We start from the raw sequence: 25,779 nt of genomic DNA on the forward strand, positions 1-25,779 counted from the left end.
TCTCGCAAATGAATGACCCAACATTTCGCTCTGCAGCGTGCAATCATCGCTTCTTCCACTACAGTCAAATCTTTCAAGGCATCAGGAACAGGGCCAAGAAACGTACGGTTAGCCAAGGAGAGGGCAGGGATATTTCCTTTTAATAGTGCTGTTTTACACTCCTGGCAAAGCATTAAGGATGGTGCCTGATTTTCATGGTTCAGTACACCAGCCTGCTCAAGTAGAGTGTCTTTTAATGGACCATTTTCAAATGGTAGATGTGGAGGTGTGCAACTTGGATCAAGCCACTGAGAACCATTGCTGTCTGGACGTCGTAGGAGGTCCATGTCAATATCGGCTGTGGATAAAATGGTCCGATCTTTGATGCCATAACTTCCTGCACAGCTGGCACACGTGAATTCCATCAAGGCTTCTCGGGAGGTGGCTTGACGAAAAAGGCGCACAATTTTGTCCTTGAGAGACTGCGGGACACACTGAGGCCAATTACGCCGTACATTATCCAACTTTTCCTCAACTTCTTTCTTTTTCGTGACTCTTGTCTGCCTGATATTGATACTCCTATCCATAGATCTTTTCCCTTTTCGCAATGAGCTGATGTAGCGTCGGAGTAGGCGACATAGGTGGCTTAAACTGTCCTCAGATTTGTATTCTATATCGTGAAGTTGTAGAATACGCTCCAGCAGCTTACGTTTTACACGCTTTACGATATGAGATAAGAGTTCTATCTGTAGGGATATTGTCGAGTCATCCGACGAAGAGGAGCACTGCTGGACCACTTCATTGCAGCCAGAATCAGAAAGATTGGAATGATTAGCACATGCTCCTGAACCAATATGCTCAACAATCCTATTCCGTAGTTCCTCTGATGTGGCACGAGATGGGATTTGAATGTTGTGTGCGGAAGCCAAAGTGACAAGGCGTGCGCGTGGCAAATGTTCAAAGCCATCAAAGATGGAGTCGATGGATAGCTCTTTCTCTGATTGAAGCTGATCAATTCGAGCCTGTAGTTGACGCATAAGAGAACGTTGAGAGGTCTTCGCATGCGAAGATTCTAATCCGAGTGATGAGCAAATAGCCCGAAGGTGCTCTAATGAAACTTCATTTTCTGTGAGGGCTCGTAGCACAGATGCACTTATAGCAATCGATAACATTTGAGCATCGGAGCATGTTCCAGCCAAAGCACAACATCCATTCATAGAGCATGGTGATTTACTACTACACGGATTGGATAGAACATGCGAGCTACAACAACCATTGAGCAAATGATTCAATAGAGCTTCTCGACACTGCACAGGCGAAAGTGAGCGCAACAACACACCGTGAGCTGCTAAGATAGGCTCCAGCTTATCTCGGGACCCAAGGATCAGGGAGGAGTTCAATATTGTGTTTGTAGCAATACTGATATCAGGCAAGCATGAGGAAGATGTTGACGCACTGTCACTGCCAAAGTTGCCGTTAAAACTGCTCTGATCGGGTGCCACAGCATGCGTTCCAGGCGAGGCACAAGCTAGAGTAAAAAATCAATAACACCTAACAGAAGGCATAGGGGACAAATATCACACCTGCATGGGTACTGTTATCCGCACGTTCATTTGACACCGCTGATGGAATGCTTTGCGGTGCCAGAACTATAATCAGGTCAATTAAGCATTCATCGCAGCAACGGGTAGATCACGCAACGTACCCCATATATGTCCCGCCGGCAGTCGATGCAAGTTATCTTCGGACGGGAGTAAATAACCAGCTCCGATGGAGGGACGACACGCATCCAGCCAGTCGCGGCCCAGGACAATGTCGGCGCGAACATGGGTGTGGACCAGTACAGGGAACGTCGAGTGGAACCAGCCGTTGCACGCGGGTACAACAACAGTACCGTGCATCACAGCGAGAGGAGCCATAGAGCTGCCAGAAGTCGACCACGTACACGGGAGGTTGTGTTCCTGTATAAAGCCGGCGCGGACACATGAACTATCGATGCTTGAGTCCACCAAGATGGCAGCCGGGACACCAAAGTACGAGCCGACCAGAGACAGAGAGAACACTGCAGGAGCGCTCATCGCAAGACGCCGTAGACGATCAATACTAGTGAAAGCTACGACGTTGACTACCAGCGATATACGAAGGAGGGCTTAGCCTGAGAAAACTGACATAAGAGCTTTAGGGCCGGTCAGATCTTTGACCGATCTTGCAAAAATGGCGGAGAAAGTGCGAACACACTTGGTCGCAAGACCCGCTCCCCAAGGTAGCGGGAATTGATTGCAGGCTGTAGAAGGGCCAGAAAAATTGTGAAAAATGCGGGAAATCCATAATATATTCAGAGCTCTATAAGATAGGGCCAGTCCATACACGACTACCTTGGTCACACCGTGACAATCACGTGCTTTGCCTATATATGGCAGGTCAGTGTAAGGAAATCGAGGAGATCATCGATAGAAATCACCACTGTCGAGCTTATTATAATTTCCATGGGTTGAGATCCTCAAATGTTTTTATAGGAACTGTTTGTATGTACTTTATCTTTGATTCTTATAAAAAACATCTGTGGTTTTCTACCTGTGCCCAAAGTTATAAGACCGACTTCGTGCTTTCCCCGCCAAGTGTGACAAAAATAGTCACGTGATAGTAGTCGTACATGAGCTGGCCCTATCTTAGCAAATCAAGGAATATACAAGATGATCCTGAGAGGTCTGGTGAAATTCAAATAATACTTCAAGAAAGATGTTTCTGTCAGCTCTATGATATACAGTGTAAAATAGGGAGTATCTTATGCCCAGCTCAGGACTTGTAACCAGCCATGCACAGCATTGGCCCACTCCCCCCAAGTTTTACATCTGCTCCCCTGATCTCCGAGGCGCAGTCAAGCTTCAGTTCAATGCAGAGTCCTTCGGAGCTCGATATGTATACATACACATGTGTCTCCTTTGCTGCACGTCACGAGCTCTTTTCTCGCAGAATTACCCGTTTCTTTAGCCATCTTACCATCTCGGCGCAAAGCTTTATTCTGCTATCTACATTTACACTACATGCTCCCTTCAACATTGTCTTTTTCCTTCTTATATTTCTTGGCTTTTTTTCCCAACCTCAGCTCTCCTCGTTAAGTTTTCTTTGGCACTCTGGACTTCACAATTATTGTGATCTGTCCCTTGCACTCACGCCTTGATCTTTCTTTTTTTGTATACAATGTTTTTTTTGGCGCTCTGGACTTCTCGATTATCGCGATCAGTTCCTTGCACTCACGCCTTGATCTTTCTTTTTTTTTGTACGCGATGTCTCCTTCCCCTGTATAATGCTTGAAAAAGTCTGGACTTTGTTTCACCCGCTGTACTAAGTATACGCTCTACACTGCCTTAAATTCAGTCTGTGTCTCGGCCAGCTCACCGGCACTGTTTTGTCTGCCATGCCCCTGCTCTGCAGGGGTTTCTGCGACCTCAAAATGCATTTTTTTTACCCTACTGCATTTGGCCGATCGCAACCACCGCAGCCACACTATCTTACACTGCTGCGCTTATGGTTGTCTCAGCCTATAAGAACAGCAGCGTAACATCGACCTCGACCTGGTTGCATGGATCTTTTTTTTTCTATACATTGTCTCCTTCCCCTGTATAACGCTTGATAGCCGCGTGTCTCCGGCTCTGTTTCGTCTGCCGAGAATGCGTGTGACTTTGCCTGCTGGGCCCGCGCTCTTTCCCACATTGTCACCGTATGAGTCTCATCCATTTTTCCCTATACTTATTCCCGCCGGTGTTGTGTCTCTCAGACATCGATTAACCACTCTCCAACAGGCCTCGACATTGCATTTTGCTCTTTCCTCCATGATTGGCAGACTCAGGCTCAGGCAAGGATGATCTCTCTGAAGTCACTCTGGGTCCAGTTTCCCAGACACGAATAAGCTCAACTTTCACAGAATATCTGTACTAGCCTCGTGCACGCCTCGTGCATCAGTCTATATCGCTCCAGTTAACTCGCTTGGTACCCTCTCCTAAGCATCGAATCTACTCACCATGTCCACCCCCTCCGGAGCCGGTCCTTCTGAGCCGCACGACGTCCCTCCTCTAACGGCGGAAGAAATCGCGAAAGCGCTCTCCGTCTTGCAGCGCCTCGGGCCCGCGCTGGGGTCCGAAAAGACTAGCTCGGCTCCCCACTGGTGCTCGTCGAGAACCGCACGCTGCGGGGCGTGAAAGAGATGGTCTTCACTCGCGAGAAACTGAGGTCGCTCGGTGCGTGCTCATCCACACCCGCCACACCGCGCTTCACTCCAGAAATGCGTGTCTCTGCTCGTGACGGAGATGAAGCTGCATGTACACGCTTGGCGCGACCTTCGCGCACGGGGGTATCCCCGCGCAAGCCGCGGTGTTGCCCCGAAGCGAAGACTGGGAAGAGGTCTTCGAGAGCGTAGAGAAGCTCATCATAACAATGGGCGGCAATTTGACGGGGCCAACGATGCGGGAGCTCCGGGGCAAACGAGGAACTCGATAGGGAGTGTAGAGTCACGCAAGCGGAGGATACCATTGCCGTTGCTATCAGTATTAACAACGATATTAACCAGGGACGTACCTGCTCGGCTGTGAGGTTGTTCGTAACGTGTCCTGTACTCATGCTTCGGTCACAGATGTCCAGGAAATATTTTTCAGCAATATAAGTATAACACGCGCCTACCCGTCGATGGATGGGAAGGTACGTATTATCCTGGGGGAGTAAACCTCGTCCATCCGCTGGATATCGGTACACGGAGTCTACGCTCGAGCGGTTCATCAGCAGGTACATCTTCAGAGAGCGGAACGCAGTCGTCCACTTTGACATGCAATGTCCCCGATGTCGAGCTTGTCGACCGCTGGTCGAGTAGCTCGTCAGCGTCGAGAAAGCCGGATGTTGTTTATAGCGTATATACTTGGGGCACGACTTCCTCGATCCGGAGACTGGCCTGGAATCGTCTTTCCATCTCCACTGGTCCCGAATAGGACAGCCGCTGATTGTCGTAGACGGGCTTATAGCACGAAGGTACGAGCTCTCCCGCTCCCTCCTCTCAAACGCAGCCATAGCCACTATCCCTACAGCAAAAGAAATCGGCGACGCGATTTCGGTTCTCCAGCGCCTGGGCTTGGTTGCGCCGCCACAGCCAGGCGTTGTGGTTGCCGAAGTGACCGAGGTCGGAAAGGCGGGGAAGAGCGTCGCTTTTGGGAGGGAGCAGCTCAAGCGGGAAGGGTACAAGGTCCGTGAGATCTGTATGTTTGACATGGGCGTAAAGTCCTATGTACTTGTGATAGGTCACGCTCTCCATACTCATACGCGAGTTCGACATCGAGACGTCCTTTGACAATTCTCAGTATCGACTCGCGGGAATATTCATCGGCAGACCATCTGGGGACAAGCAGAAATATATTCGGATCAGCATCATCGATTGGAGCGGACTCGGATGGGAAGAGATGATTGATATGTCGGAAATTTCGAAAAAACCTTATCGGAAGTTGTAAGAACTTATCAGGTCCAATAAGGCCATCAGGCCGTTAATACCCATATTAGGTTCGAAAACATGGAATAACGCGCTACCAGCCTGACGGAGCCTGATCAGCCTGACGCTACCTGATCAGGTCTTATGAGACCTTATAGGGTTTCCCACGAATAATAATAAAAATCTCACTTCACTTCCGCCTTCATTGTTCCCCAACTCAGCTGATTTTGTAGTCTCTCTCCTTACATGCATTCTATGGCCCAATTATCATCTTAGGTAACGTGAGTGCACTAGTCAGGTTCGAACACAGGGCTGCCAAGTCGACAGAGAATTAGGTCGCACAAGTTAACTACTATACTAAATGTGCAATACCAGATGTGAAACAAATCGTGCTATATACCGTCATCTGGTTCCTTCCGTGCGTATGGGGCATATGCAACACCACTTCATTATTATAATCCCGCAGTACGAGGGCATCGTAGTAATGCACTGAATTCACAGTTGCATAGTACTTACTTACTTTAGGCGCAAGGTACTAACAACATGTATATGAGACCGGAAACACCGTCACATCTTATCGGGCCTGATAAGTCCTGACCAGGATAGAAACCAAACCCTATCAGGCATTATAAGACCATCAGGCTTCATCAGACCTGATATGGGTTTTTGGATTTTTCCGACATAACGTAGAGAGGCTGACGGTGGTAGGCAAAGACTAGCGCTGATCGCTGGAGGGTGGATACGCCACAATGGATAGCAATATTGACGACTTGCTATGGACCTTTTGATGCCGTCGAAACTGGGGAAAACCGCCCGTCTTGAATGCAAGTACTGCATGTGTGTACCGTCGAGCGGCTGTCGGCGGCGATGTGCAGACATTGGCTGTATTCATTAGTTGGGAAATGTCGCACCACCAAATAAAGAAGGTGGCTCGCCTTTTACGGAAGATCATAGCTACGGTAAATCCTGCTAGCGTTCACGCACCAACTCTGAACAAGCTCCGCGCTCGTACTCACCAGAATGGGTCCTCGTCCTGAGTCAAGTGGCTGGATATACGACTGCACCCCTGTACCGGCCATGCCCATCCCGCGCCGTCTCCCGCGGACGTGACTCGCTGTCTCACCCGCATCCCGTCGGCCTGCACATTTCCCAACCTTGTGAGAACACTCGCGTCCCTGCCGTAACGCCAACGCCCTCCCGCCCCGGCACCTGACGAGCTAAATCCGCCCCCCCGGGCCGGCGCGCCCATTTATGAGCACGCACTCGCGCTCGAGCGGTCCCTCCCACAGGCAATCCACAATGCTCGCACTGCTCCTGCTCACACTAGCCAGCACCGCGCTCGCGCTCTCCGGCGGCGTCACGACCTCCACCGACAACCTCGGCCGCACCCTCTGCACCGTCAGGGCCATCGGCGGCGGCCAGGACGACGGGCCGAACATCAACGCCGCGTTCCAGCAGTGCGCGTGCAAGGGCCGCGTCGTGCTCGACGGGTACTACGTCGTCGACACGCTGCTGTACACCGCAGGCCTGGAGGACGTCGAGATCGAGCTCAGCGGGACGGGTGAGTGCATTCGGTTAGATGTAAGAGTGCGAGGGCTCACGTGACCGCGTGCAGTGCAGTATACGCCGGACATTGCAAAGTGGTCCCCGCAGAGCTTGTACCTGACCTACCAGAACGCGTAAGTCCCATGCTGCTTTATGGAGTGGTCGCTCCGTGGTAATGATGCCAAACCGCGCAGCACGACGTTCTGGTTCCTCTCGGGCAACAACATCCACCTGTACGGCGGCGGCACGCTCGACAGCAACGGCCAAGTCTGGTGGGACGCCTTCGCCACGAACCACGTATGCCGCCGCTCTCTCTCTGCCTATACCGTTTGTGCTCACTTGGCTGGAAATGTAGAATGCAGGCACAGCAGGCGGGTCCTCGCGCAACTTCGCGCGGCCCGTCCCGCTCACCGTCGGGAACGCGACGAATGTGCTCATCGAGGACCTCACCGAGATCGGGTCGCCCTTCTGGGTACGTACTTCCCCCACTTGCCCCAAGTAGCCGCTTTATGCTCGCTCACATATGCCCGGTATTAGAATAACGTACGTGCCATCTCCCCTCTCTACATGGTGGAATGTGATATGGATATCCCTTTAGTTCGTCTACCAAAGCTCCTATGTGACCTACCGCGGGATCAAGTCAGCCGTCCCTCCCTCCCTCCCCCTCTCCGTCTCCCCACTAACCCGTCCCTCCCGTCTCTTCCCGCTAACTCCCAGCATCTCCTCCGTCTCCTACTCCGCCAACCCCACCGCGAACTCGGACGGCTGGGATATTTATCGCTCATCCTACGTCACGTGCGTCTTGCTCTTGCGACTGAGTGATCGAGTGGATGATGCATTGAGTGCAGGATAACGAACTCGACGATCAACAACGACGACGACTGCGTTTGTACGTCCCGCCCCCTCCCCTCTTTCTTATCAGTAGCTAGATCGCAACTCTGATTCGGCGGCACGTAGCCTTCAAGCCGAACTCGACGAACATCCTCGTGAGCGACCTCTACTGCAACGGCTCGCACGGCATCTCGGTGGGGTCGCTGGGCCAGGTGCGCGTCCTCTCGGCCCTCTCCGTTTCCGCGCCCCTCATTTCCTTTCCCTCTGCCCGTTCACCTTCCCCCCCCTCTTCCTTACCTCTTACCTCTTACCTCCCTCCGTCCCTCCCGCCGTCTACTTGTCTCTTCTTCCATACATCCCCTGACGCCCCACCCGCCCCAGTACGCCGGCGAGACGGACATCGTCGCGAACGTCAGCGCGCGCAACATCGTGATGCGCAACGCGCAGAACGGCGCGCGGATCAAGGTGTTCGGGGGGTCGCCGTACGCCAGTGCGTCTCCGTTCCTCGTATCCCTAGCCATCCCCGTATCCCGGCGGACCGGATTTCCTCTCCGCTTTGATGAATGCTGATTGCGTGCGGGTGCGCAGACAGCACCGCGGGTGGCGGGACGGGGTACGTCAAGAACATCACGTTCGCCAATTTCCAAGGTCCGTTCACGGTCCCTTCCTCCCTCCTCGAATTTCCTGAACTTGAACTCAAACATTCGCAGTGGAGAACGTGGACTACCCGATCTACATCAACCAGGTGGGTCCTCACGTCCCGTCCCGTCGCGGTGGGATGGAAATGCTGACCGGGGGTGAACGTCAACGCGGAACGGGGGTGTAGTGCTACTCGACGGACGCGGCGACGTGCGCGGAGTACCCGAGTACGCTGAGTATCTCGGACGTGCACTGTACGTCCCCTTCTTACCTCCCATCCAACTCTTTCCCCTCCGCCCCTCGCCCTCGCCCTCTCCCCATCCCTCCCCACCCCCGTCCCCTCCCCTCCTGTCACCCTCTAACCCCTTCAAACCCCCCTGCACCGTAGACATCAACATCACCGGCACCTCCTCGGGCCGCGAAGGCGCCGTGGTCGCCGACCTCGAGTGCTCCGCCACCTGCGCGGACATCACCGCGGCCGGCACGTCGCTGGCGAGCCCGAACGGGACGGCGGTGTATACGTGCACGAACATCGCGAGTGTCGCGCAGGTGCGTGGGTTCTCGCGGGTGCGCTGGCGGGTTGTGCGGGATGGCTGATTGCGTGGTGCGTGGTGGGGGTAGCTGGATTTCGAGTGCACGGCCCCGGGGAGTTCTACTGCGGCGTGAGACTGGGAGGGAGGAAGGGAGGAGGGAGAAGAGGGAGAGGAGGGAGGAGACGGGCACTGGTGAGTTGTATGCATTCGCTCCACGAAGCCGGTGTTTATCGTACGGTTGTTTGTGCTACACGGACTGATGGACGAGTACAGCGTGAATGCGAGTATGTGTATGCGCGTCGGAGACGGCTTGGAACTATGTACGCGGCCCCGCTCGCGTGCGGGAAAGCTCCAGATGTCAGCGCTACGCCGGATTGTTGCGATATTGTTACAGTATGCTCCATTCGCAGCCTGTGTCCTTTACGATATCAACTGGTGGGGTAATTTCGCCGACTATACGCTATTTCGATGTGAAGCGACCGTCGCCCCTGCACGTCATGGCACGCTGAGCGGCGAGAAGTTTGGACGGCGCGCGTAATAGAGCGAGATATAAAGTATACAGCAATATGGTAACAAGATACAATACCAAGATTCCAGGAACGGAGGCCCAACGTTAACACAGGTACGCCGCGGGCACCACGCCCTCCGCCCCCGTCGCCGGGTCCAGCGCGTACCACCAGGACCTGCACCGGCCCCGCGGTCAGTCTTGATCCGCGCCCAGTACAGTATTGGACGAGCGGACTCACCCGTCGCGGTCGTCGAGGACGTGCACGAGCTGGTCCGCGCGCAGACGGAGCTCGTCGGGGCCGCTCCCGTCGAAGGAGTAGCGCGCGCGCGCGGGGCGGTATGGCCATTGTTCTTGGTGGCCGCGTACTGTACATTCGGAGTTGGTGCTCGAGTTGGATGAGGAGGGTTGGAGTCGGCTGGGGATGGGTGTGCTGCTCTGGGGGCCGTTTGAGTGGGACGCGGGCTGGTTGTTCAGCCAGGCGTCGACCATGCTAGCAGGCGCGAGTGAGAGTGCTCGCAAATAAAAAAGTTCCAGGACATTGCGCACCTCATTCGCCTCTGCATAGTGGACAGGTCGTTGGACCTGGCCTCGCGGCGAGACGAAGCATCCCGGACCTTCCGTCTCAGAATGCCTGCGAGCAACTTCGCCCTCGCCAAAGCCATCCATTTGTCCACCGTACGCCTGGGCTTGTTCGAGTTACTAGCATGCGAGAGAGGTTGGTTTGGCGGCGCAGAGGGTTCCATGGCAGTAGGAGGGCCGCGAGTCACTCTCGCTCGATCGGTGTGGATGTTCAACCCGACCAGGTTTGGCAGCGGGGAAGCCTTATGAGGGTGGGGTGTCGCGTGCGCGCCACGAGCCTCAGCCTATCGTGGGAACGTTGCAAACCTCTCGGCAAGTGCCCATCCAGTCATCGAGCTGTACTCTTCTCTCGAAGCCTTTCGCCCTCACCATCTAGTGTCTAGTCAAACTCTGGGGGCATTGGCTAGATGGGTTACACCCTACCCGGTAAGGCTGGGAGTCGCGGATACTGTACATATCAATAAGTATCCTCTCCTTGACTATCTACGTAACGTCGTCTTCTGTCCATCGGTCTTTTCCAGACTCCAGCTCAGAGATAAGATACAAGGGCGTTGCAGACGTTGCCACTCGAGATATCATTATTCATTAATGAGCAGTTCTTGCTCGGTTATTCCACAATTGGTGGTCCATAAGTGGCACGAGATCCACCCACACCTGGGGTATTATGTGTCTCGACTCACAACTCGCGGTGTGCTCTGCCTATACTGTCAAACTAGGACCAGCAAAGTTGAGCTAATTGCCACGCTAGCTACGCTCTCTGCCACTACGGGGGTGCAATTCATGCGCACCGAACCTGCACTAGATCCGCCCGAGTCTGCTTAACGAGTAAATCGTTTGTCGCTTGTGCTCTGGCCGCGTCGGGACCTGTCGACTTCCTTGCGTTGGAAGCCAGAATTGTTCAGGTCGTAGGCCCGTGTTGAGGGCCACTTGGTTAATGCTCGATTGCTCCGTTCAGCCTGAGGACACGTTGAAGGCGGAGACATGTTCGGTGAAGGAATACGGATCCTTTATTTTCACCAGCGTAAAGGGACGTCAGAATAGACGACATGCGTTCCAAGTCCCTCATAACCAACGGTCTCGCTCAGCATCGCTCCTGGAATACTGCGCTCTGCTGATATACAACAGGCACCATCGTCGAACCCGCACTCTACGACGGGATACCACTTCCCACGATCTATGTATCCGACTGCTCGCGCCCACAGGACTCCGCCTGTCCCTCTTACTATCATTGGGGGGGTTCTGTAAAAGTCAGATTTTTTACAGAACTCCGAAATCTCGAGAAGTATGCTACAGGGAGCTTAGCGGGTTGGTACGTATATGCATTGTATACCATAATGATGGTCTGTGAAGTCAGAATTGCCTCAAGTTTGCCCCTTGTCGTATGGGAGGTTGAACACCGTCCAAAATGCCCACTGTAACAGGTCTGATGGCCGCTTGATGGGTAGATCTGCCAGCCTACACGGCCCCGGCATATATCGGCTTGCCTAGAGGAGGTGTTTCTTGTATGTGTAAACCTCCTGCGCCCACCTGATAATAGCTGCAGGCTTGTGAAGTGCTCGTATGGTAGATTTTACAGAACTCCAAGGGCCCAAAGGCGTGACAGATTACCCGCGCGTGACGTTTTTACATTACTCCCTGCAAGTGCCGTCTGTCTGCGGCATCTCTCTGTATTACTCTGTACATAGTGAATTGAGATCATTCTTTTTGCCGATGGTACTTAGGAAGGTATACTATGATGCCTGAGTGAAATAACAGGGAATGATGAAGAAGGTAGCCCTTGGCCGGTCATATTGTCAAGTTTTTACAGAACCCCCCCAATGATAGTACGCCTGCCAGAGCGGGCGACGCTAACCAGCCCGAGTCTCACGCCCCCGCTCCGCGGAAGATGACCGTGTTCTCGATGTCGAGAGCACGCCTCTCTTTCTTCTTGGTGCGAGTGCGCCCCTCAGATTTTCGCCAGCTCCATTGACCACCACAGGCGCGCTGGTTGTATTTCAAGACAAATGGAATTATTGGTGCGTCACTGGTCGTGCACAGATGAATAGCGGGTGATACTAGTACGGTTCCTAGCTTGCATCTCTCTCACACCTTGAAGACCCCACTCAACTCCACGTACAGATGCCGCTTGTCTTAGGAGAAGCAGGTATGGCCCATGAAGGATTCCTGTTCATGCTAGCAATCATCGCGTTTCTTGGGTGGGAAGTGCGCTTGACCTCGAAGTCGGCAATGTCCGTGCTGGACAAGAATGATGTGTAGGATACTGTCGGCGGAAGTTCTGTCAGAACGATACAGGTAAGTCCTTAAGATCCAGTTGAACAGAACCAGGAATATCGACTTGCAAGTGCTCCCGTTCCATGTTTACGCTCAAGAAGTCCGTGGTTAATCTTGTCATCCTATGTAAAGCACAAGTTAGACATAATTGTGTCTCCACAGATGTTATAATCATGTTGGAGCATTCTGTGATATTCAGCGTGTGAGTGTGCGCTATAAGCCCATGCACGTCCAAAGGCCTGAAGCCTTCTCCCGCCACATTGAATGCCGTGACAAGTACGGTCACATGACATCCACGTCTGTGACGAATCGCATCACAACGCCACTTCGCGGTTCACACGCTTCCTGCATTGTCCTTTGACCAAACAAGACCACAGCAATCTAGGTGAGAATCAACATCGATAGAACCACACGAGTCTGCCACACTAAACCATGACAAACAGCTCCTGTGGGTCCTCAAGCTCGAGCGATTTTTCAGACTCCGTACGTGTTTCTTCTCTTCCCCCAAACCACACCCCACATGGCTGACTCTCCTCCACCCACTCCTTCTGACGTTCCATTGCCTCCTTCACTGGACACTTCTGACTGGGACCGGTCGACAACTCGGGAAAACACGCCTGCCTCGGACGTGCCACCTGATCCACCTACCACGCCGAAAATGGGCAAAATAAATTATAAAATCGCCAATACTACTCCTTACCATGCACAGACAAGCGTTTCCGGTGTGTCTAAATATGAGTCGGGGAAGAGGAAGGGAGAATTCTATACCTCCCTCTACGGTGCTGAGGCTGGCCAGCATCAGCAGGGCGCCTTCAGCATGGATAGCTTCTTGGAATTATGTTTCTCTGGCGTGATTACGGAAGATGTATTCTCCACTTTCAAGGACGACCAAGTGGAAGAGCTGCAGCGGCGGCTAGCCGCTGTGAACCCGGGGCCCGTCCACAACAGGGAAAGACCGATGTATCCATTGATCGTATGTAATCGTCGCAATTTCCCCGTTCCAGAGTGTCGTGCTAATGATGAAACCTGTCGTTGGAAAGATTCCTGCCCTACAATATATCTTCACGATCTTTAAAGATCTCGCGGATCACGCCACCCTCCAGCCCTTGGTGGCCCACGACGTATCACGGGCATACCAGAAGGGCGACGATGACCTCCACTCTATTGCCCCCGACCTGGTTATAGACGTGGGCGATGAAAGGTCAGAGCCAGGGCAGTGGACACATGCACTGGGTCTTATTGAGGTGAAGGCGGACAAAGAGAAGGATCCAGCTTTCAATAACGTTATCCCGAAGCGCATGAACACTCAGCAAGTAGAAGCTTGGAGCCAGATCCAGGAATACGGTGCGGTCGCCTTTCAGGCTCGACCACGCTGCTACTTGCTTGGCATCGGCTTCTACGACGACATCGCCCGATTCTACCGATGGGATCACTCGGCAGTTATTTTCTCGACATCCTTCAATTACAAGGACGACTGCGCACCCCTCCTGCGATTTCTCTACGGTTTTGTGTTTTTTGGAAACAACAACAACATGGGTGTTGATGCCACAATCACTCGTCCCCTGCCCAACAATCAGGGGTTGTCCTTGGCCCTTCTAGAACGGATATATCGCAAGGCTCGAGAGGAGAAAGTCATCGCTCGTGCGCACAAGGTTGACCAAAATGCTCTATTATCTCAGAGCCTGACTATGGTAGTTCCCCCAAGCCTAGACCATGCGAAGCAGGAGAATTATGTTACTTTGAGTAGCCCGCTCTTCTCCTCACGATCTCTCTTCGGCCGCGGCACGAAGACCTGGTTGGCTGTGCCAGCGACATTGATAGACTCGGCCTGCCCATCCGGCGAAGAGCTTGAGCACGCAGTAGTAATCAAGGACTACTGGCGAGAGGTTGATCGGCTCACCGAGAAGGAGATTTACGACCGGATCCACGCGGGAGGCCATGTTGTCGGTGTAGCCCGCTGCCGAACGGGGTTTGACGTGGACTCAGTGGATGATACCACCACACAGCAGATACACAACACTTGCGTGTCGAGAGTCAATGCATTGCTTCCCGAGGCCAAATTTTGCGAGCATAAACATTATCGATGCATTCTGGAGTCGGTCGGTATCCCACTGACTCGATTTCGTTCAACTCGTCAACTCCTCGAGGCCGTGAGGGACGTCGTGAAAGGTGAGGTACTAACATTCCTGCATGTTCAGCTCTGTGCTCATCTATGATACTAGCTCTCCGTGACTTGGCGAAGAAGGGTATCCTACATCGCGATATAAGTGTCCACAATATCATGATTAGCGCTCTGCCGGAAAGGGAGCACGGCGCTGTAGGATTTCTTATTGATCCTGAGTATGCCCCCTAGATGACGACACGAGTACATCCAGTCTTCGCCGGATAACGGTAAGTTCCACTTCACCCCTACAACATCACGTCATTAAATATTGCACCAGGGAACCATTCAATTCATATCTCTGAAACTCCTGACGGCCAAGAAGTCGATTGTTCACGAAGATTGGCATGACCTCGAATCCGTTTTCTGGGTTCTCCTCTTCACTGTCGTGCGGCATGTTAGGACGAACCTGATAAAGGAGGATATTCACGATATTTTCGACGGCACCAAGGGCAATGGCAGGTCCGCATGGATTCTGGGGATGTCATGGGATACTGTGGAAGTAGAAAACCATCCTCCCCTTACCCGTTGCGTCCACGAGCTTGCTAGACTGGTTGCTAGCCACTATGGTCTCATTACGGCAAACCTTCTTACCCATGACGCCGTTTTGAAAGCTTTAGATGACGCACTCGTCGCTCAAGACTGGCCGAAGAAGGACCCCAAGGCACTGGAGTTCCAGCGGACGTTTGACGAGACCACGCAGATGAATCGGTTCACGGGAGTCCAGGTTGCATCCACGATGCGCTCCTCGCAGGCCAGCGGCCTGTCAGGGCCGAGCATACATCAGATGTCTCAGCAGAGTGGTTCCCGTAAACGCAAGGCTGACACTGAAAAGGAGTAAGATGCGGTTCAGCCTTCGTCGACCGGCAGTAAGCGGGTCAGGAGTGCGTCAGGAGTGTAAAGGTTGTGTCGAGCGGATTCGATGTCGGAGTCACATTCCTGAAGCGAGCGTCTAGATATTCGCGAGCTCCTTGGATGGCACTTTGATGGTGTACGACGGTCGACGGCCTATTTCTGGTAGTGAGCGTCTGGATATTCGCGAGCTACTTGGGTAGCTGTTCAAGGCTGAAGTGTTGTTCTCATATATACATTTTTTCTATCTACTGCATTGTCCTGTGCACCGCTGTATCCATCTCACTGCAACTACTTCTATAATACGTTCCGTAGACTTGCACTCGGATCAGGGAGGGCGACATCCCGTATGAGTTGCCCGATTACTATCAGCAACAAGGTAGCCCTCTCTCGGCCATGTTCTCTCTCTTTCCGTCTTCACGATGGTCCCCTGGAATTCCTCTCTATAAGCAACGGCAATATCTTAGTGCGCCGTATGGCTCAGGCTCCCCTTCATCATCGTGCGCATCCAGATCGCTCTGATACTTCAGGACGAGTAACCTGGAAAGCCCGCCAACAAAGTCATTTGAACATCGCTTGCTTGTTGTCGCTGTGACGGGGTACATTAGGTGTATACCAAGTCACTTAATGAGGTCTCTATATCTAACCTTGATTTTACAAAGATCAGGCAGATGCTGGCCAGCTTCAATCCATATCCAATCGCATATATCCCTATATCACTCGATATAAATAAAAGATTTGTGTTTCGCGGACGATTGGTTCGAGGGTCACACCCTGGAGAGATCATCGCCGCGAGATGTCAAGGAAATGAAGTGTGGTTGTCAGTATTCCGCATAATCGTATTTTGAGGTGACACACTGTAACTACAGAGCAGGAGTCAATCGGGTCCGCATTTCCTGTGCGGAGACCAGGTGAGTAAGTCACCGAATATGCAAACACGCTCTCACTAGAAGTCGTAGCGACATTTCACAGAAGGATACTCTTCTACTCTTCACGGCTTCTCCTACTTACACAATTATGACGCGCTGTTCAGCGCCGAGTTGGCCCGCAGTGCAAAACCCCATACACCATGCGGGGGCATACACAACGCTGCAAGCGTATGCGATGAGAAGTTCGGTACTTATCCTCCAGGCTCCACTTCTCAACCAGTCGCCTGGAGATACAAGCCACGATGAGAGGCCTCTTCTTACGGCTCGGAATTCGATACAGAACGAATCGCGAGAGCATAGCGGGCCCTCTGATCCCTCGTACACGTACCCTTATTTTCATCGATAAGACGAGGCGGATGAAGAAACCTTTGACCGGATCATGGGGGAGAGTGATACGTACGTGTGAGCGATCTCGATTATCTGTCACGACCTCCCATCTCCCTTTCGCCAGACGTCCCTATACCGCGGATGTCAAGAAAACCAGAGATCAATGTCCGCAAAAATGGTAGTAGAAAATAGATGTCACCCAGAGAGGTCAATATCGAGTTACCAGCTCATTCTCGCAGGCAGAAAACGGGGACTCAACAACAGTTGGAGCTAAGGAGCAACTTCACGGATAGAGTTCAATTCGCCCAGGGGAGGAGCCAGGAATTAGCGATGGGAAGCTCGTCTTTTAGCCTGTCCCTCCTGTTCCAGCTCCCAGCAGCACCCAGCTCGAGACCTGACCTAGAGCAGACGGTCAGGGAGATGCGTCACTGACTTATCCGCGATCCAGCCCCATCCCATCTCATCTCCGCACCTTCGTTTCTTGCGGAATCCACCTTGACTAGACTCCTCTCACTGAGAGTTCCCAGCAAGTGCGGGGTACAGCCCTATGAAAGGAGTGATGTCGGGATACCGATCGGGAGTGCTTCCCTTCAGCTTTTCCTCGGGCTGCATGCCTCAGAAGTCGCTTTCGCTATCGGATCGTAATATGCTTCCCAATACCAGTGGAGTCTTATATTTCTCAAGAATGCTGGCTGGGACGCTTGCCATCTAGGAGATTTCCACGAATGCCAGACGAACCTGCTCAGTCCGAACGAGAGCGGAGAATCCCGGCGCACCGGGCGCTCCTAACCTCACGCCGCGCGCCCAAGTTCTTGTCCCGCCAGTCTCGAGGGTACTCATTGCTTTGCATGCATCAGTTTTGCTGTCGCCGATGGAGCTAGTCTTGTAGAAGGGACGAGGATCAATGATTGGACTGTGGCAGGGACTTCTTGATTCCGATCACGACACTTCGTCAGGTCAGCGAGCCGCCTTTCCCCAGCATTCTTCAAGCGCCCCCTCTTCAGATTGATGTGATCGTCCTGGAACTACTCTACTGGCACAGATTCATCTTCGTTCGCCTTTTAAAGCTCTGTGGCACGCCGAAAGTTCTCACCCTGGGCCGGTAATATTGAGACGGTCGGAGATGGATGGCCGTTCTTGCGTTCTATTTCTATGCAATGGGTACGGCCGGAGGGTCCCTCGGTGGAGGTTAGCGCATGATCAGCGCTCACTTCGTACGAGGCTTGCAAGCGCTAACTAATGACGGTGCAGCGAGACCAAGCGGAAGCGGGGAGAGGATGAAGAGGTGGACCCGGATAACGAGTATGGGCTGTTTGCGTCGGGGCGTACGAGGCGGACGACGAGGAGGCGGATATGATTTACGACTCGGTGGACCGGAACATGGACACGCGGCGGCGGGCTCGGAGGTACGTCCCATCCCATTCACCTTCCTCACTCGCATCTCACTGCTATATAACCCGGCTGACGAATAAGATTGCCCACCACCGGGATGCTCTCCCCCTCCTCATCAGTCACGGCCGACAGCCCGCGCTTGAGGTCGGTGAGCTGCTGCTGCTGCTTCGGGCGCTCCGCGCGGGCTTTCGCGAGTTCTTCCTGTTCGCGGGCTTCTCTGAGCGCAGGACCGATGTCCGAGCGAGTCGTGAAGCGCGACGCACTGCAAGCACCCGTCAGCCCGCCCCGACCCGCATGGATGCTCGTACTCACCCTCGCCCAAGACCGGCAACATACGACGCCGGCGCAGGCATAGGCAAAACGCCAGTTTGTTCGTTTTGTTATTTGCCGCCATGGTCGTCAGAATCCTCGGCTAGGGCAATAGCTAAGTATTAGAGGTGGCAGGGATGTTAAGGAACGACCGAAGGAGGCGTGCAGGTCGCAGTCGATGGCAAAGTAAGTACTTTGGGTCAAGCTTGACCCAAACAGGGACGCGCGAGTGTGGCTGTGCATGCGACACCTCGCAAATTTGATCAGCGTACACAAAACGCAGCGGAAATCAGCAGAGGTTATTTCCAAGGCACTGGTGCATTCGCAGCTACAAGTGCGTAGTTGAAGCGATACCATTCCTACCCCACAAAATCCAGATAAAAATACATCAATCTAGCCATCCTACCCCACCCTATCTGCCCGTAGATAATGCACCCAACCAACCAAGCCCTCCCACTCACACCACCGGCACCTCCGGCAGCCGATACCCCCCCTCCCGAGTCCCTCTCCGCATCTCCGTACACCTCATACGCGTGCTTCTCCAAATCATGCCCCAGCCACTCCGGGGACGGCATCTCGACCTCCGCGCCCTTCGCCTCCGGCTTGGCTTTATGCCATATGTCGCGCACCTGCTCGCTGAAGCGCTGTGCGCACGCGCGGGTACCTGGAATACAACACAAGGCATGAGTGAGTTGAAGGAGAAGGAAGGAGGACGGACCGGATCTTCTCCCATGCTTGGATGGCGAGGCGGACGTTGTCCTTGCCCGAGAGCTGCAGCGCTACCGCGAGCGTGACCCCGTCCTCGACTGCCTGTGACGCGCCCTGCGCGCTCATCCTACAGACAAGCCCCCTCATCGGCCACCCTAGCCACAACCGCACCTCAACATGGTTACGGCAAGAACGGGTGCGCCGCGTCCCCGATTAGCAGGATCCGCCCGCCGCGGCTGATCCACGTCGGCAGCGGGTCGCGGTACACGATCTTCCAGTCGACACAGCTCGGCGCCTTCGACTGGATCTCCGCGCAGCGCGGGTCGTAGCCCTCGACGACCTTCAGCACGTCCTCCATCATGCCCGGGAAGGACCAGGATTCCTCAGTGTCCGCTTCGTCTCTGCGGTGATGTGAGTAAGGAGTGTGTCCGGGGGACGGTGGATGGAGGAGGGAAAGTACTTGTGTGTGATCACCCAGGACATGAAGCGCCCGCCGCGCGCGGTGGAGGTGAGCATGTGCACGTCGGGACCTGCGAGTGCGGGCAAGGGTTGATAAAATGTGAGTAGATGGTAAGACGGAGGACTCACCGATCCACCCGTAGAACGCGTCCCCGTTCTTGCACATGAAGTCGGTGAGAGGGTCCCTGTCGACGCCCTGCTCGTACGCGTCGAACCACGCCCTGTACACAGCGTAGCCCAACGACTTCGGCTTATCATCGTACCCCTAGAGCATATCACCTTTTTCAGACTGGGGTCTCGGCATGCGAATTGGAAGATAGCTCACCAAAACCAGCGTCCGCGCCTTACTCCTCTCACCATCCGCGCCGACCACCACATCCGCCTCGATCCGCTCCCCGTTCGAGCCCACCCACGCGCGGCCCTCGTCCTCGTCGTACTTCGTCACGTCCTGCCCCAAGCGAATTTCGACGCCGAGCGACTTGGTGTAGTTGAACAGCACCTCGTGCAGCACGTCGCGGTGCCCGCTGTAGTTGTGCGCGCCGTAGCGCATCTCGCTGAAGTGCTGGACCGTGAGGATCTCGCCCTTGGAGTTGTGGATCGTGAGCTCGGAGAGGTGGTTGCAGATGGGCCAGATCCTGGGCCGTGCGTAGGCATCGGGCAAAGGAGCAAGTATAGCCACAGCACTCACTGGTCGTGTAAACCCTAATGCTCGAAGATGCGCCCGACATTGGAACCAAAGCTGATGATATCACCTAAAGTAGAGAATGTGTTCGTTCAGCTACCTATGCAGAGCCCCGCTAGACTCACCGAGCGACTTGAGCGCCTTGAACTTCTCCAGCACGAGCACCTCGTGTCCCTTCCGCACACACTCAATCGCGCACGCCAGCCCCGCAAACCCCGCGCTGACGATCACCACCTTGATCCCGGTCGAGCTCCCTGCGTGTAGTTCGGGTGGACCATGGCGAGCACTAACCTGCCCTTCAACCCATATCGGATGGGACTTTATAGCAGCAAACGGGTGATGTGTACAGCCCTAGCATGAGAAGAAGGGACAAGAAAAGCTGAGGAGTGCGAGCGTTGCTGGGTGGGGGTCATGGGAGTGCACAGGCTGGAGACGCAATTGGCTAAGGGCGCACCACATGAGCATGTCTGCTGCCGTACCTCGGATTATTTGTCATCTATCGCACTTATCAGCGACAATGCCCTTTCGAATTCGTGCTGTTGTATCGTCCAGGGCAGAAGAAATACAAGTCTAATATCGCTATAATGCCCCATTTTCGTGGAGTCGATAGACGATCGACGAGCTAACTCGGACGGGCCGATGTGACCGCACCGGATATCAACGCATCTTTTGATTGCTCCTTTGAATTACCGGACTCTTCACAATATTCAGCCTCCCAAGACGCGTCCACGCTTTCTTTCTTTCACCTCGCACCATGGCGCCTCAGAAGCCCCTCAGGAGCGTCGCAGACATCGCAGCGCTGATCGACCATAGGTACACCGAACACTCAATGCCAAACAGCAATCGAGTACTGACAAATACTTAGTCTCCTGCATCCAACCTTGACGGATGCGGAGATCCAGCGCGGACTCGAACTTGCCAGGGATTACAAGGTCGCCACGGCCTTCATCAAGGTACGCTATGGGAGTCTTCCACAAAACCGGTGCTCACTTCGACTACGCATCACCAGCCTTACAGCATCCCCCAAGCCATCAACATCCTCAGCGGCTCTGGGTGAGTGGCACCCCAACCCCCTTCATCCAATCCCGCGTACTAAAATGATGCCGCCACACCCTCCCAGTGACCTGCCTCGAAGACAACAACGCAGGACCTTGGCCATGGAAAAGACCCAGGCGTATCCGTAGGCTCGCGCACCTCTTCGCGCTGCATGAGGATACCTCCAATGCGTCGCCTACCTCCTTCAGGGTGCCTCAACCCCAGCATTATCACCTGAGAGGAGCAGGAATCGCACGCACCGTCATTGATATTCCCGGCCAGTTCAACTCCAGTGCACCTTTCCTATCAAACGCGGAGACGGCAGTTAAGCAAAGGGTAAGTTCAGGGTGACAAGCTTACAGGGTACTTACTAGGTAGCCCGAGTTGGTGCCCGCTTTACCTCACGTAAGATTGTGTGTGGCTTCCCCCGATCCTCGTGGCTTCAGAAGTCACCGAGCATGCAATGTCAGGCTATGACAAAAGATCAATAGGGAGTGACCGTACGTGTCCTTCAGGAATACTGTCCCGCCGCTTCATCTTCAGGAGTGTGTCCTCAGGACGGAATTGCTATGGATCATCGTGATGGACGACTGGGTCGTCACGGTTACAGCAACAATGTGCCCACAAGACTGAGAGAGAAGTCAGCTGCGCTGGTTGACAGAGCTCCTTGCCATAGGCTTCATCTACGAGGACTATAGTTAGATAAGACTGGGAAAGATATGAAATGCACGACCTGATCCGTTCGGACGTCCTTCGGGCATCATGCACCGAGGCGGTCGGGGCTTGTGGGGACATGATCCCCGGTCTCAAGCACCGGACGCAGGGCACTCGCACTAGATGATTTGGCCTGCCCAGATACTTCACCTGCCACCAGAAAGCCAGTCGCGAGGCATAGTTCCGCGACGTATTTCCTATAACGTCTGTCAAGACACGTAGCGGGAGGATAATCCTAATCCAGCAACTTGCCAGAAGTAGCACTCACTGACTGGAAGTATCTATCCGTGGCATCGGGTATTCCAGCTACGCCGTCGGAAGACGAATGTGATATTCTGAACATGCACATAGACGGGCATCGTCTTCTTCTACTAAATATTCTTTCCCCTGATGAAGCCAGATTATGACATACGCACCTTTAATTCCTTTGCATTGCCACAGCTCTTGGCCTCTTCCCTTCAACTCAGCGCAGTAGGGATAGAAGAATACAATGGAACGTGCTTAAGAAGTTGCCTTTATCTCAGCTCTCAGTGTGACGGTGAGTAGTAATAGACCGATTGGTGGCCATCTGTCCCAACGAACCCCAGTCCGTCCGTATTATGTGACCACAAACTCAGTCAAAACTGAAGGGTATTGGAACAGGTAGATGAGTAAAGAGACATCTGGATCAGAGCAACGAAGGGAGTGTGCGAGGTACGATCATCATGACGAGCTTGATTTGAGGGAGGGGATATAGAGATGAACATGACACCTGTCAACATATCTAGTATACTTGTGTGCTCCCGTGCGTTTTCAATTGGATTAGCCAAGTGGGAATATTAATGCCTTACCTTGATGCGAGACGAGACGAGGAGAGAGAGGGATAGACATCAGAGCAAGCCCATCATTTCAGCGAGACAGCATAGTGGCAGACGATGTGCAGTCGAGGAGATGTGGAGAACAGGACTGGAAATTATAAAGATGCATTCGACATGAGCAGGTGGGGGGATGGTAGCTTTCCAAGGAAACAGCAAGGCAGTCTGTCATACAGGAAAATGCGAGCCCAGAGATCGAAGGATATGCTTGAAGCAGAGAGTATGCAAGGAAGACAATGCAAAACAAAGACGCATGAGACTGGCTCATCACCGGCCCATCAAAAACTCCATGTCCTGACTATCTAGCAAGTTATAGCGACAGTGAGGAACCGCAATGCAGGGCTTACGAGCGTGACAGGCATAGCGACGACGTTCCCAAAGGTCATGGTAAGGCAAGCTTGAGACCAATTCATTGCGGTATGCAGCGCGGTCCCAGTAACAATCGTGTGCTGCGGTAAAAGGCCAGACATGTACAGACAGTAGATCGTAGGGCTGCTCCAGTCGAAACAGTGGTGTGCATCAAGAACCATCAAGGCGAACCGCACATCGCGATGCTGCCTCCAGAGAGTTCATAGATAAGGGCTATCGTTGGATGAGTGCTGCGAGGTTCAGTTGGTCGTGCTTGCATGACTGATGCAGCAATGCCTGCTCCAGCCGCTTGGGCAGTGGGATCGATCAGGTTCGACATGGTTCTGGTTCAAGGGACGGGATTCCACTAGGGAGTCCAACAAGGATGATCAGGAGTAGAGGAGGGGTTGCCTAGGCTTTGAAGAAGTCGGCAAGTGTCATAGAAGAGTTCAACCTAATGTTAGGAACTCAAGATGTCCTAACTGGTCGTCTTGAGTTAACTGGGCCACGTGCCAACAGTTATGTCGTCACTACCTCAGTAAGCATACTGAAAGGTAGGTCTAGCCGGGCCAATGCCAACAGTCAAGTCAAGAGTCCAGGTAATTGCTGTATTCAACAGGAGGTTGAACTAAGGAATACATGGGTTTTCCTACAGTATATATAGTAACTGGTATAGGGATTAATACCCAAAGAAGAGAACAATAAGAAAGGACGCGTAAGCTATCCTGTGAGAACGTAACTCGGAGATATGAGAAATACAAGGGCACTCATTGGTGGAAGGTGAGTCAGGAGAGATAAGGTGTGAAAAGAGATAGCGTCCATGGGAGGTTCTACTCAGAGAAAGGTATGGTCCAATAGCAATGCTTGGAATGGAAATAGAATGAGATAAGCATGGGAAAATCATAACAACAGGGAATGCAAAGTATTGCAACCACTCCTCTCATTGTGAATAGCTCATGTTACGATTTTCCCATGCTTATCTCATTCTATAACTTCATCACCCCGAGGTACACTCCTCCCTCTAAAGACCCCAATGCCATGGACACCGATCGCCTGTCAATCAGTGAAAGGGAGAAATACATGAAGGAAGGGCGATGCTTCACCTGTGGTCAGACTGGCCACAGGGCTGCCAATCACAAGCAGGACAAAGGCAAGCAACCAGAGAGACGACCTGTCCGAGCTACAGAGGTCAAAGAAGATGCAGACAAAGGAACCTCCAGTGTTGCCAAGATCAAAGCAATGATGGCAGAACTTGAAGAGAACGACAAGGTCAAGCTTCTCGAGGAAATAGCGGAGAAGGATTTTGCCTAAGACGACCTGCATCAGCATCAGGCTCGTCTCGTTTCTACCTTTCTACTGTAACCACAGCAAAGACTGTTGACAAGTCAATGAAGATCAATATTTTGCTATCACGTGGAAAGGGAAGCGCTGAAACGACTGGAGAAGCCCTCATTGATTCAGGGGCTGGAGGAATCTTTATCGACCAGAAGTTTGTGCTGACGAACAAGCTGAAGATGGTCCCTATACCTAGACCAATCAAGGTCTTCAATGTTGACAGCACCAAGAACAGGCAAGGTCTCATTACCAAGGCCGCATTCCTACAGATGAAAATTGGAGATCGAGTCCGCTCTGTCTGATTTTTGGTCACCAACCTGGGAAAAGAAGACATTATCTTGGGGCTACCTTGGTTACAGAAGAACAACCCAGAGATTAACTGGGTTACTGGACGGGACTCTGGAAAGAGAAACTCCATCCTAAACGTAACCATTGAAGAAATCCCTGATGAGGAATTCTCCATCAAACGTCAATACTGCAAAGGACCACTGCTGGCACACATCAATGACCCCATCTTCCAAAGTACACCAAAATGGAAGATCAAGTTGGATGACGTCTATGCTGTAATAGCACGAACTAAGGCCGAGGAAGATGATCTCCTCATACAGTTTATCACTGGACAAACGGACACTGGCAAGAAGGTTAACCCTGCAATGCAGATGGCTCAAGAAGCTGAGAAGGAAGCCAAAAGCAAAGTGGAATTACCTGAACGGTACAAAGAATTTGCAGATGTCTTCGACAAGAAAAGCTCAGAGCGATTCTCTGAACAACAGCCTTATGATCACACAATAGATCTCAAGGAAGGATTTGTTCCAAAGAATCAGAAGCTTTACCCTATGTCACCATTGGAGCAACAGAAGCTCAACAAATTCTTGAAGGAAAACCTGTCGAAAGGCTACATCCAACCGTCAAAATCCCCTATGGCATCACCATTGTTCTTCATAGGCAAGAAGGATGGAGACATACGGCCTTGCCAAGACTACCGGTATCTCAATGAATGGACAGTCAAGAATGCCTATCCGATTCCCCTGATCAGCGAAATCTTGGACAAGCTACAAGGGGCAAAGATTTTCACCAAATTGGATGTCAGCAAAGGCTACAACAATGTCCGTATCAAAGAAGGCGGTGAATGGAAGGCAGCATTCAAAACCAATCGGGGATTGTTTGAACCAACCGTCATGTTCTTTGGTCTATGCAATTTGCCGGCAACATTCCAGTCAATGATGAATGAATTATTCAAAGACATGATTGACGAAGGATGGCTTATCATCTACATCCATGCCCAAGTGGTTTTCCTTGACGATCAGTCCAAGGTATTC

The 25,779-nt window shown here is 52.8% G+C and overlaps 7 protein-coding genes across 7 annotated transcripts; 4 read left to right on the forward strand and 3 right to left on the reverse strand.

Annotated features, from left to right (window-relative positions):
• Positions 1 to 3,764: 3,764 nt before the first annotated feature.
• GLOTRDRAFT_97143 (uncharacterized protein) lies at positions 3,765 to 5,235 on the reverse strand (the record flags this gene model as incomplete). Its single annotated transcript, XM_007873102.1, has 5 exons — positions 3,765 to 3,914; positions 4,001 to 4,165; positions 4,195 to 4,517; positions 4,555 to 4,597; positions 4,657 to 5,235. The coding sequence occupies 5 exons, from the start codon at positions 5,233 to 5,235 to the stop codon at positions 3,765 to 3,767; spliced, it is 1,260 nt and encodes a 419-aa protein (XP_007871293.1).
• Positions 5,236 to 7,147: 1,912 nt separating this feature from the next.
• GLOTRDRAFT_50873 (pectin lyase-like protein) lies at positions 7,148 to 8,395 on the forward strand (the record flags this gene model as incomplete). Its single annotated transcript, XM_007873103.1, has 7 exons — positions 7,148 to 7,291; positions 7,350 to 7,466; positions 7,593 to 7,633; positions 7,712 to 7,789; positions 7,843 to 7,883; positions 7,952 to 8,037; positions 8,207 to 8,395. The coding sequence occupies 7 exons, from the start codon at positions 7,148 to 7,150 to the stop codon at positions 8,393 to 8,395; spliced, it is 696 nt and encodes a 231-aa protein (XP_007871294.1).
• A 1,215-nt stretch (positions 8,396 to 9,610) lies between these two features.
• Positions 9,611 to 10,248, reverse strand: GLOTRDRAFT_134119 (uncharacterized protein; the record flags this gene model as incomplete). The annotated part of the gene is made up of 3 exons (XM_007873104.1): positions 9,611 to 9,680; positions 9,744 to 9,995; positions 10,052 to 10,248. The coding sequence occupies 3 exons, from the start codon at positions 10,246 to 10,248 to the stop codon at positions 9,611 to 9,613; spliced, it is 519 nt and encodes a 172-aa protein (XP_007871295.1).
• A 2,627-nt stretch (positions 10,249 to 12,875) lies between these two features.
• Positions 12,876 to 15,357, forward strand: GLOTRDRAFT_134120 (uncharacterized protein; the record flags this gene model as incomplete). Its single annotated transcript, XM_007873105.1, has 5 exons — positions 12,876 to 13,328; positions 13,396 to 14,524; positions 14,578 to 14,695; positions 14,731 to 14,746; positions 14,797 to 15,357. The coding sequence occupies 5 exons, from the start codon at positions 12,876 to 12,878 to the stop codon at positions 15,355 to 15,357; spliced, it is 2,277 nt and encodes a 758-aa protein (XP_007871296.1).
• Positions 15,358 to 18,559: 3,202 nt separating this feature from the next.
• Positions 18,560 to 20,639, reverse strand: GLOTRDRAFT_118402 (FAD/NAD P-binding domain-containing protein; the record flags this gene model as incomplete). Its single annotated transcript, XM_007873106.1, has 11 exons — positions 18,560 to 18,684; positions 18,814 to 18,961; positions 19,044 to 19,160; positions 19,219 to 19,434; positions 19,494 to 19,563; positions 19,622 to 19,757; positions 19,818 to 20,127; positions 20,181 to 20,194; positions 20,219 to 20,244; positions 20,300 to 20,428; positions 20,546 to 20,639. 11 exons carry the CDS (start codon positions 20,637 to 20,639, stop codon positions 18,625 to 18,627), a joined length of 1,320 nt encoding a protein of 439 aa, XP_007871297.1. The 3' UTR covers positions 18,560 to 18,624.
• Positions 20,640 to 20,928: 289 nt separating this feature from the next.
• Positions 20,929 to 21,907, forward strand: GLOTRDRAFT_97147 (uncharacterized protein; the record flags this gene model as incomplete). Its single annotated transcript, XM_007873107.1, has 5 exons — positions 20,929 to 20,987; positions 21,040 to 21,127; positions 21,184 to 21,227; positions 21,359 to 21,545; positions 21,725 to 21,907. 5 exons carry the CDS (start codon positions 20,929 to 20,931, stop codon positions 21,905 to 21,907), a joined length of 561 nt encoding a protein of 186 aa, XP_007871298.1.
• A 2,256-nt stretch (positions 21,908 to 24,163) lies between these two features.
• Positions 24,164 to 24,762, forward strand: GLOTRDRAFT_50832 (uncharacterized protein; the record flags this gene model as incomplete). The annotated part of the gene is made up of 2 exons (XM_007873108.1): positions 24,164 to 24,394; positions 24,520 to 24,762. 2 exons carry the CDS (start codon positions 24,164 to 24,166, stop codon positions 24,760 to 24,762), a joined length of 474 nt encoding a protein of 157 aa, XP_007871299.1.
• Between the last annotated feature and the right edge of the window lie 1,017 nt (positions 24,763 to 25,779).

The sequence above is a fragment of the Gloeophyllum trabeum genome (genome assembly GCF_000344685.1).
Source record: "Gloeophyllum trabeum ATCC 11539 unplaced genomic scaffold GLOTRscaffold_00025, whole genome shotgun sequence".
NCBI lineage: Eukaryota > Fungi > Basidiomycota > Agaricomycetes > Gloeophyllales > Gloeophyllaceae > Gloeophyllum > Gloeophyllum trabeum.